A 12,070-nucleotide genomic window follows, 5' to 3' on the forward strand; every position below is an offset into this window, starting at 1 on the left:
AAAGGATCTTAATATTTCTTTCTCTGCCCAGGAGATCGCACGCATTCATCGGAACTCTCATGGATTTTCGAGATGTGCTAAAATCCAGGAGCACTCATATAAGACAGTTACGAGGTGATACAATGACCCGCAGAAACTATTTGTAATGGGCCTATCTCAGTCAGATGTGTGCTGGAGATGCTCAGCCCACACTGGTTCCCTGGGTCATATCTTTTGGTCATGCCCTCAGATTCGACAGTTCTGGGACCCTAATTGAAAGGGAAATTAATAAGATTTGCCATTCTGACTGGGTTTTCGCTCCTCAATCAATACTCCTTTGGCTTCCAGCCAATAAGTGGTACCCCTCTTCTAAAGATCTAGCTACTTTACTGATCCAGGCGGCGAGACTCTTAATCCCACTTCAATGGCTTAGTCACTCGCCCCCGACGTTGGAACAATGGCACTCAAAAGTAGATCAAATATACTTAATGGAAGAATTAGTCAGTTGGTCAAATAGATCTCACAAAAAATTTACTAAGCTATGGAAACCTTGGATGGAATATAGGAAGTGCCCCAGTCAACTCTAGTCCAACTCAATGCTTTCTAGAAATTTATGTGATCCCGAGATAAGCATTGTCAATAACTACTCAAATAACATAATGTCTCTTTTTGGAAAGCCCAATAATGCACCAGGTTGTTATCCTGTTCAATATGTTTGACTGAACAAAGTTTATTTCTCATGTTCTAGCTGCCCTCGGGATGGGAGTACTAGATTTGATGCATCCAGTGTAATCCATTAGGATTGTCTTCATATTACCTGATATCGCAATGCATAAAAGGGACTATTACTTGTAGACCTGTTTAGTAGTACTGTAGTGGATTGCATCATCATTGGCGATATCAACTGTACCCCCATCCTTTCCTCTACCCCCTCCTTTCCTCACCCCCCCCCCCTTCCCCCTTGTTCCTCCCCTTTCTCCCCGGTTTTCCCTATTTCTAAAAGATGCTGTATTTGTCTCACCATGTACTTTGAATCTCTTTTGTTCATTGATTGTGAACCTTGTTAATTGTGAGACTTATCTCAATTATGAAAATGAAAATAAAAATAGATTTTTCAAAAAAAAACAACTAATAACACACAAAGAATTAAATGTTACCATGTTTTTATTGAACACACCATGTAAACATTCACAGTGGGGGTGGAAAAAGTATGTGAACCCCTAGACTAATGACATCTCCAAGAGCTAATTGGAGTGAGGTGTCAGCCAACTGGAGTCCAATCAATGAGATGAGATTGGAGGTGTTGGTTACAGCTGCCCTGCCCTATAAAAAACACACACCAGTTCTGGGTTTGCTTTTTACAAGAAACATTGCCTGATGTGAATGATGCTTTGCACAAAAGAGCTCTCAGAAGACCTACGATTAAGAATGGTTGACTTGCATAAAGCTGGAAAGGGTTATAAAAGTATCTCCAAAAGCCTTGCTGTTCATCAGTCCATGGTAAGACAAATTGTCTATAAATGGAAAAAGTTCAGCACTGCTGCTACTCTCCCTAGGAGTGGCTGTCCTGTAAAGATGACTGCAAGACCACAGCGCAGACTGCTCAATGAGGTGAAGAAGAATCCTAGAGTGTCAGCTAAAGACTTACAAAAGTCTCTGGCATATGCTGACATCCCTGTTAGCGAATCTACGATACGTAAAACACTAAACAAGAATGGATTTCATGGGAGGATACTACAGAGGAAGCCACTGCTGTCCAAAAAAAAACATTGCTGCACGTTTACAGTTTGCACAAGACCACCTGGATGTTCCACAGCAGTACTTGCAAAATATTCTGTGGACAGATGAAACCAAAGTTGAGTTGTTTGGAAGAAACACACAACACTATGTGTGGAGAAAAAGAGGCACAGCACACAAACATCAAAACCTCATCCAACTGTGAAGTATGGTGGTGGGGGCATCATGGTTTGGGGCTGCTTTGCTGCATCAGGGCCTGGACGGATTGCTATCATCAAAGGAAAAATGTATTCCCAAGTTTATCAAGACATTTTGCATGAGAACTTAAAGAGGACCTTTCACTAGTTTAAAAACTAACTATATCAGTGGGCAGAGCGGCGCCCAGGGGTCCCCCTGCACTTACTAGTATGTCTGGGCGCCGCTCCGTTCGCCCGACATAGGCTCCAGTGTCTGCAGCTCCCTCTGTTGTACTGGGCAGAGTTTTTGTATTAGGGTTGTCCCTTGCTGCAGCGCTGGCCAATCGTAGCGCACAGCTCATAGCCTGGGATTCCCATACAAAAACTCCGCTCTGCCCACTGATATAGTTAGTTTTTAGTTTTTAAACTAGTGAAAGCTCCTCTTTAAGGCCATCTGTCCACCAGCTGAAGCTCAACAGAAGATGGGTGTTGCAACAGGACAACGACCCAAAGCATTGAAGTAAATCAACAACAGAATGGCTTAAACAGAAGAAAATACGCCTTCTGGAGTGGCCCAGTCAGAGTCCTGACCTCAACCCGATTGAGATGCTGTGGCATGACCTCAAAAAAGCAATTCACACCAGACATCCCAAGAGTATTGCTGAACTGAAACAGTTCTGTAAAGAGGAATGGTCAAGAATTACTCCTGACCGTTGTGCACATCTGATCTGCAACTACAGGGAACGTTTGGTTTAAGTTATTGCTGCCAAAGGAGGTTCCACCAGTTATTAAATCCAAGGGTTCACATACTTTTTCCACCTGCACTGTGAATGTTTACATGGTGTGTTCAATAAAAACATGGTAACATTTAATTCTATGTGTGTTATTAGTTTAAGCAGACTGTGATTGTCTATTGTTGTGACTTAGATGAAGATCAGATCACATTTTATGACCAATTTGTGCAGAAATCCATATAATTCCAAAGGGTTCACATACTTTTTCTTGCAACTGTATACCAACCCTGAATCCTTTCTTTTGGCTGTTTTCTCTAGCTTTATCTCTTAGATCACTCTGTAATTGTATTGTTATTCATCTGGTTATGATCTACTGGTATAAATCATCACATAGAAATATAAGCTGCTTAATCTATTGGTCACCTACATTCCATTAGTTCGTAACACTATGTCAGCTGAAACCCACCATCAAATGTGTGTGGAGTCTACCAACTCCACCCGGACAGCAGGTGTCAGGAGAGTTAGAGATTGATGAAGTTGGATTTTAACTGCCCAATCCTTTAGCTCTTGAGGAGATAATTGTTAAGGTTCCCTTGCGGCAGCCCATTCCGGGGGCACCAGATCTGGGCAGCCCATCGGAGTCCTGGGCCAATAATGTGGTGCGCCGGGGGTCCAGAGGATCGGGACGCTCAGGCTCCAGCCGACGTACAGGGATGTCGGCGTGAGATGTTCACTATTAGGTATAAAAAGCCAGCTCGCATATGTGTCTCTGCCGGTGGATTTCTTGTCCTCTGGCTCCCCCTGCTGTTCCCTAGTTGTATTGAAGACTTCTCTGGCTTTTGTATTTCTGGATTGGTATTGTGACTATGTTTTTTGGCTTCTGGTGATTTAGTATTGTATTGATATCCTGGTTTTTCACCTTCTGGCATGTTGGTTTTCTCGTTTGCCTCTGGGGTTTTGTACTTCATTGTCCGATTGGCATTTCACCCTTTACTGTACTGCTACTCTCTTAGGCCCCTTTCACACGGGCGTTGCGGGAAAATGTGCGGGTACGTTGCGGGAACACGCAAGATTTTTCTCATTACATTGTAATGCGTTTTGCACTCGCGTGAGAAAAATCGCGCGTGTTTGGTACCCAAACACGAACTTCTTCACAGAAGTTCGGGTTTGGGATCGGTGTTCTGTAGATTGTATTATTTTCCCTTATAACATGGTTATAAGGGAAAATAATAGCATTCTGAATACAGAAAGCATAGTAAAATAGCGCTGGAGGGGTTAAAAATTTTTTTAAAAAATGTAACTCACCTTAGTCCAGTTGATTGCGCAGCCCAGCTTCTCGTCTGTCTCCTTTGCTGAACAGGACCTGTGGTGAGCATTCATTGCAGGAACAGGCCCTGTGGTGACGTCACTCCGGTCATCACATGATCCATCACCATGGTAAAAGATCATGTGATGGATCATGTGATGACCGGAGTGACGTGACCACAGGTCCTATTCCTACAATCAGCAAAGAAGGAGACAGAAGGAGATGCCGGCAGCGCGATCAGGAGGACTAAGGTGAGTTAAATTTTTTTAAATATTTTTTTAACCCCTCCAGCGCTATTTTACTATGCATTCTGTATTCAGAATGCTATTATTTTCCCTTATAACCATGTTATAAGGGAAAATAATAATGATCGGGTCCCCATCCCGATCGTCTCCTAGCAACCGTGCGTGAAAATCGCACCGCATCGGCACTTGCTTGCGGATGCTTGCGATTTTCACGCAACCCCATTCACTTCTATGGGGCCTGCGTTGCGTGAAAAACGCACAAAGAGGAGCATGCTGCGATTTTCACGCAACGCAAAAGTAATGCGTGAAAATCACCGCTCGTGTGCACAGCCCCATAGAAATGAATGGGTCGGGATTCAGTGCGGGTGCAATGCGTTCAACTCACGCATCGCATCCGCGCGGAATACTCGCCCGTGTGAAAGGGGCCGTAGTGTTTGTATGTTTGTTGTTCCCTGTTTGTGTGTCACCCTCCCATGTATTCCAACGTAGGGACTGTTGCCCAGTTATGGGGTCTCTGCCTAGGGTGACCTTGCAAGTAGATAGGGATAGTGGGTCCGGGAAGTTTTAGGGCTGCACTATCCCTGTTTGGCCTCATGCACACGACCGTTGTGTGTTTTGCATTCCGCAATTTGCGGAACGGCACGGACAGCCATTGATATAACTGCCTATTCTTGTCTGCAAAACGGACAAGAATAGGACAGGTTATCTTTTTTTTGCGTACCACGGAACGGAGAAACGGAAGCGGACAGCACACGGAGTGCTGTCCGCATCTTTTGCGGCCCCATTGAAGTGAATAGGTCCGCATCCAAGCTGCAAAAACTGCGGCTCGGATGCGGACCAAAACAACGGTCGTGTGCATGAGGCCTTTGTGTGTGATGGTAGTCGCCTTGTCTTGACAATAAGTCAGCGCTAGAGATGTCAGCTTTCTTCCCTCCCTCCTTTCACCATATATGCATGCTGGCTGAACCAAGCATACATATGTATGGGAGGATCGGGAAAGATCGAGGACACTTAAGTTGTGTGTATGGCCATCTTAAAGGGGTTTTCGAGTATTTGGTCGATTTTTATTTAGGCCCTGTAATGTGTTTGACCTAATGAAAGAATCATATTCACCTGCTGCCCGCTGCTCTAGTCTTGCACCCTGGCTCTGTTCAGTGATCTGTCAGTTCCCAGCTTGTTTAACTTTGGTGGGATTACATAGCAAGGGTTCATTCACACGTCCATATCTGTTTTGCGGATCTGCAAAACACGGACACCGGCAATGTGTGTTCTGCATTTCGCGGACCGCACATCGCCGGCACTATAATAGAAAATGGCTTTTAATTGTCCGCAGTTGCGGACAAGAATAGGACATGTTCTATTTTTTTTCGGTAACGGAATTGCAGATCCGGAAATGCGGATGCGGACAGCACATAGCATATCATCTGTTCCGGCCCCATTGAAAATTAATGGGTTCGCAAACTCCGGGACGTATCCGGAAAAAAATTGCTGACGTGTGAATGGACCCTAAAATAGTTTGTAGGATTGGTAAGTGACATACTTTAATCCAGTTCAGCCTATCATCCTGCAAAGTTAAACAAGAGGAAGGCAAAAAACCCAATGAGGTAGAAGCTAATTTTCCTCATTTTTGGGAACCAAAGTCTGACTCCAATCAGGCAGACAGAATAACATCATAGATTAATGACCCTTCTCCAGCATTCTAGTAACTATAACCTGTAATGTCCTTTTATTCAAGAAATGTGTCCAGGTCCCTCTTGAACTCTTTTAGTGAGTCCACAACCACCTCCTGTGGCAGAGAGTTCTTTAGTCTCACTGCTCTTACAGTAAAGAATCCTATTCCATGGTTTTGTAGAAACCTTCTTTCCTCTAGACATAGAGGATGTCCCCTTGTCACAATCGCACTCCTGGGTATAAATAGATCATGGGAGAGATCTCTGTACTGAACGTTTATATATTTTTACAGTTATTAGATCTCCTCTCAGCTATCTTTTTTCTAAACTAAATAAACTTAATTTTGATTATCTTTTTGTTTCACTAGCAGCCCTTTCCCACTGCTGTTCCACTTCTCCAAACGGGCATAGATGCCACATCACTCATTGCCCTCCTCTGCCCACCAGTAATGGACCCAACCACAGGCATCCCATGGTGCTCTCCCTGCTGCAGGTCAACGTCTGTGCTTTCCTGACAGGCCTATCTGGTTTATTCCTCAGGCGCGCTGGGCCAGTGCATGTGCACCCTAGTCTTCTCCAGCCAATGGTTGGTCATCTCAGGATATTTAAGGCACCTAAGTCTTGGGGAGGGTGCCTGAGCTGTAAGTTTGGTAGCTTGGTAGTTCCCTGTGATGGTGTGCTGTTCTGTTTGTCTGCCTGACCTGACCATTGCCTGTTTAATGTATTGACCCCTTGCGGCATGCCCTGACCTCATGAATACAAACTTACTGTGCCTGCCCTGCCCTCTGCCTGTTTCCTGACTATGAATATTGCCTGATCCCTCAGCTCTTCACATTGTTGTTTCTTACCCTGTGGGTTAGCCACAAACCACACAGGGACTATTCCAAGAGGGAACTGCCCTGCAGCAAATGCCAGATACCCGTATAGGGGTTAAAACCAGGGGAACGCCAGATTAACTCCCTTAGGTCCAAAAGTCTTAGCCCAAAGTCAAAACAGTTGGTTGGCGCAGTGGTTCCACACCCACTGTCTGTGACACTTCCTGGATACTATAATCCACCCAATCCATTTATTACTATAGTTTACCAGCTTTGAACTCCCTCTGGCTTTGCTACGTTTTTCTTGTGCACTAGTGCCCAATATTACCCCATGATCTTATTAGCCTTGGCAGCACCTACCTGACACTGGTTGCTACAGTTGAGTTTACTGTCAAATTTTCATGCCATTTTTGCCTAGTGTTTTCCCATTTTGCATGTACTAGTAACATGTATTTTTTTTCCCTTCCCATATACATACGGGCAAGGTCACGTGCACCACTGCAGCCTATCAATTACCTCACCGTTAACATGTCCTCAAGTGGTACGTGAACCAGCAGTGATGTGCCGCTAGGGGACACATGGCCGTTAAGGCCAGTCATTGACTGAACAGAGCCAGGGCACCAGACCAGAGCAGTGGGGAGCAGGTAAGCAGCAGAGATCTTTCATTTGATTGAACTAATACTATGCAGTGCGAATAAAAACCTATCAAGTCCTGGAAAACCCCTTCAAGATGCAGTTCTGTGGCAGGCTGCAAACATTTCTTTTCTCCTGGATATCCCTGTATTTATGATTTTGTGAAATTCAGTGTAAAAAAAAAAAAAGCCTAATATAAATCAACAGTTGCTTTCTTTTTGGCACGCCCATAAAGCTGTGATGGGTGACAGAAGAAAAAGCCACAAAGAGAGGCACAAGTGACCATTCCATACATCTAAATGAGATGGCTAAACATCCCATGTACATGCTGAATGGAATTCTGCGACAAATCTTCCATCCCACATCACTAGCGGTATTTTTAGTTTATGTGTATGAAGGCATTGGCACGGACATGACTTTTACATTACTTATTATGAATAAGCACAGTTCTACTTTGGTACAGGAGTATTTCTGTACAGTTCATGTGTTCATACCTTATGGTTTGAAGATGGTACAGAAGACTTTGGTGGTTACTAATTGTGATGCTTGTTCTATTTCTACAGACGCTCATTAAGACTGAATTGTGGATGTTCAAAAATCTGTGTAAAGTAGTGCAACACTAACCCTCGCTGCATTCATTACAAGCTTGCTTCTATTCTCGTGGTCACTAGAATTTCAGAAATGTCAGCGTGGGAAACCTATTTCTTTCACTTCTCAAAGCCCAGGAGCTGGTGGTTTACTAAACTTATACACAGTTGGGCTATGCTCATATACCCTGATGACATGTCCCTTGTCTGCTTTTTACACACTGATTTATATGAACATAGATTTCAGGCCTATGCCCCTAAATCAAGTGATCATATTCAGTCTTTTTGCTTTATGATATTGTCATTGAAAATAACTGTTCGCAGCCAAATGTGCTAGAGACAAATGAGTAGATATTAAGTTGCCTTGTTTTTCTGGATTCATTTTAAAAGCCTTCATCACCATTTTGGGGGGGGGGGGGGGGAATCCCTAGACTATTAGAATTGCTGAACAAGGGGGATGATAGATTCTCTTTCTCTCATATTGTGTTGCAGTATCAAGACAAAAATTGTAGCAAAGTCACATTTCCATTGAGCTAAATGCAGCTTCAGCAATATCAACTGCAGTTTATCACAATGGTGTTCTACACCATTCACCCAGATGCTTTTAGCTGCAATTTAAATATTCTTCACTTCCACACTTCGCATTGTGCTATGGCGGTATAGGTATGTTCTATGAAGAGTGTTCATTTATCAGTCGACTGCAATGTAGAGACAGAACTATGTTGTGCCACTAGATGTTTTATGCTAATGTGATCCTAATCATGAATTATTACCGAGGTTTTAGATGCTATATCTTTTGTATGTGTTTTTTGAGTTAGTGTGTTTTAGGCCACTTGTATTTCATATATACCAGTTACACAGGAGGGTATTACAGTGGCAGCTATGCAGCTGCGGTATAGATCCATATGATGCTGTGAGGCCGAAGAACTGGACGCACCGCCGTAATACGTAAGGCTGGGGATACACACTGACCTGTGGGGCGACGGTAACTTGTTTGCAATTTGCTGCTGCACAACTATTTTAGAGCTGTGATTTGGCTGTAAAAACCCAACTAAATCACAAAGTAAGAAAAGTAAAAAGGAAATCACAGAAAGTCAGGTACAGGTGACTTGCATTGTGTTCTTCGAGAGTCGCATTGCAGTGGCGGCATGACCCCATTGACAATCATTAGATGCGATGTCGGCTTTACTACATGTGATCCTTGTATATTGTTAGCAGTGACATTGAATGCTCTCTCCTCTCTAAGGCTGCATGGCGTCTATACTCAACAGATGTGAGTCGTTCCTACCTCACAGCTACCTGGTATTACTATGACAGTATCCTGCCTTCCTTCAGGTGAGTTCTGCCATAAATAGAGGGAACATGAAATGTCAGCCTTGTGCAGTATATGTATTTGTGTCAGTATTGGTCGTTTACAACCCAACTGCAGACAATTGTTTTTAGGCAAAATGAAGGGGGGGTCATTTGTCTTTAACAATTACTTGAACAGGATGTTTCACAGGAAAAAAACCAACCCTTCCTCTTTTATATCACAACATTGCAAAGTGTTTTCTAAACTGTTTACAGGACTATGTAAACTTCTGCTGCTTTAGGATGTGTATCAAGAGAGTCACAAACAGTTAAGCACATAGCAAAGATAAAAAATAAAATGGTGTAATGTGACTGCCATTATATTAAATATATTTCAAAATGACCCACTTGACCCAGAAGGTCAAAATAGTAGTTCAATAGTCGAAGACTATAAATTCCTGTTTCTGGTCTTTTATTTAAAACATAACTTTTATTTCTTATTTTCAAAAACAAAAACAAAAACCACAGATGAGAAAATGTAAAAATACATATGGAGGGGTACTTGATAGGGGTGCGGGTGTGTGACGTACTGTCACTTGGTACAGTGGAATGTGGGGGATATTGTTGTCATATCCACCTGGAGGTGGTGTGTAGTAGTCTTATGTGATTATTAATTTATAGTGTCTGCAGTGTCAACTGGCACCGGACTTCCTATAGACTAAACTACACACTAACAGCAGATCGACCGTGAGAGGGTACTTCTCACTACTTGAGATTATTGTCCTACCTAGGACTATGTTATCTCCCAGGTCGATTGCTGCTAACTCCTCTAACAAAATATCTATGCTGCCCCTATCATATGAGTTTGTGCGCACAGCGTCTGCAGATCGCTGTGCTGATACTCAATTTATTGCCCTACCATAATCTTTAAAATAGATAAAGACGCAGCTCCCCCGGGGAGATAACATAGTCCTAGGTAGGACAATAATCTCAAGTAGTGAGAAGTACCCTCTCACGGTCGATCTGCTATTAGTGTGTAGTTTAGTCTATAGGAAGTCCGGTACCAGTTGACACTGCAGACAATATACAGTAAATCAATAATCACATAAGACTACTACACACCACCTCCAGGTGGATATGACAACAATATCCCCCACATTCCACTGTACCAAGTGACAGTACGTCACACACCCGCACCCCTATCAAGTACCCCCTCCATATGTATTTTAAAATTTTCTCATCTGTAGTTTTTGTTTTTGTTTTTGAAAATAAGAAATAAAAGTTATGTTTTATATAAAAGACCAGAAACAGGAATTTATAGTCTTCGACTATTGAACTACTGCCATTATATTAGATGCCATTTTTATATGCAAAATCATTGTCATGAAATAATAAGCATTCATCATCAATCTTCAACAATTTCCAGCACAATGAGTCTCTGTTCTCACTAGGGTTGTGGAGCCATGACAGCTATCCCTGATCTGGTTTCAAATAGATTCCAATAACTGCCATTGACTTATAATGGGATCCATCAGATTTCTGCATGCATCAGTAACAATAGTGCTGAAGGCTGCACTATTTATTCTTGCTCCCAAAATTACCAGCACCTATGAAGCATAAAACTGTAACGTGGAAAGTGCTTAAAGGGAGTGTGACATCAGAACATGATCTATTGTTTAAATCACGTTTTTATGCATATTTTTAAATAATTTTGTATGTTATTTTTCATTTTCCATGTTAATTTAAACAAAAACCATAAAATCCTGCAGTTTTCACACTGGCCACTAAGCTTAATCATTGGCGCTATTTCTTGGTATGTACAAGTCACTTTACTGCAGTTACCTGCCTTATCTGCCATTCGAATCCTGCCTGTAATGATATCACCTCTCTGTACAGATAAGACAGATCCACCATTCACAATATGTGATCAAAGCTCCTCTGTTCTTTCCTTGTACAATGACCCCTGCACTGAGCATGCCTAGAAGACTCTCCCATAGAAGTCAATGAGGTCCCCTCCTGCCCACTGTGTCTATGGGCCATGGGGCTGCCATAAAGCTACTTTCTTAGTGCTTTCTAAATGCTGTTAAGAACAGCTCAGGCAAGATGGCCGCCCTCATAATCATGTTCAGGAAATAGAATAATGAAATCTGCAATCAGACTATAAGAATAGATTAGAAAAAAGGAGACGTGTCGCTGTCTGGTTTTAACTGGCAGATAACATGTTTGGTGACACATTTCCATTCAATGTGTGGAGAAAGTAGACAGAACCATGATTGGTCACCCAGTAATGTTCAGTTACAGATTTGAAATGTAATTTACCCAACCTATGTAACTTTATGACATTGGCTGAATGAATGAATGGTTCCGTATACGGAATGTAAACAGAAAAAAAAAACTTTTGTGTGCAAGAGGCCTAAGGGTTAGATAAAACATAACACATAATTACTAATTACATCCACACTTCATCTAGAGTCCTGACTACATCCAGAATGAAGGCACTTACATCACCAATTGAGTTTACATCATCTGACAGTGACAAACATCAGCTGGGAAGCCTGTTTCAGCATAAGCAGTCAGAGACTCGATTGGGAAAACACCAACTTTCCTATGCAAGGACGTCTCCCTCATAGGTGACCTTCTACGACTTGCTGAAAAGGTCCAGCTTTTATACTTTTTTAACCAAAGAGCTTCACCCCCTAATGCAGGGGGCACAAGCCATGGCCCAGGGGCCACATGCAGCCCCTAGGGCCAAAGTTTTCGGCTCATACTTACCTGGTCCACGCCGCTCCAGTCCTCCGCACTGCCCCCTCTGCCTCCATCTTCCAGTCCCTGCGCTGTTTACACCTGGCAGTGCATGGGCATCATCACATACACCACTACAGTCAATGATTGACTTCA

The 12,070-nt window shown here is 42.8% G+C and overlaps 1 protein-coding gene across 3 annotated transcripts in view; it reads left to right on the top strand.

The window, feature by feature from the left end:
• The window catches only part of KCNQ4 (potassium voltage-gated channel subfamily Q member 4), a 215,588-nt gene that overhangs the window by 159,072 nt on the left and 44,446 nt on the right, over positions 1-12,070 (top strand). For all 3 annotated transcript variants that reach the window (XM_040424529.1, XM_040424530.1, XM_040424531.1), the window contains exon 8: positions 9,129-9,217. In XM_040424529.1, the coding sequence (XP_040280463.1) occupies positions 9,129-9,217 (89 nt within the window). The remainder of the gene's footprint in view (positions 1-9,128; positions 9,218-12,070) is intronic.

Source organism: Bufo bufo, chromosome 3 (genome assembly GCF_905171765.1).
Source record: "Bufo bufo chromosome 3, aBufBuf1.1, whole genome shotgun sequence".
NCBI lineage: Eukaryota > Metazoa > Chordata > Amphibia > Anura > Bufonidae > Bufo > Bufo bufo.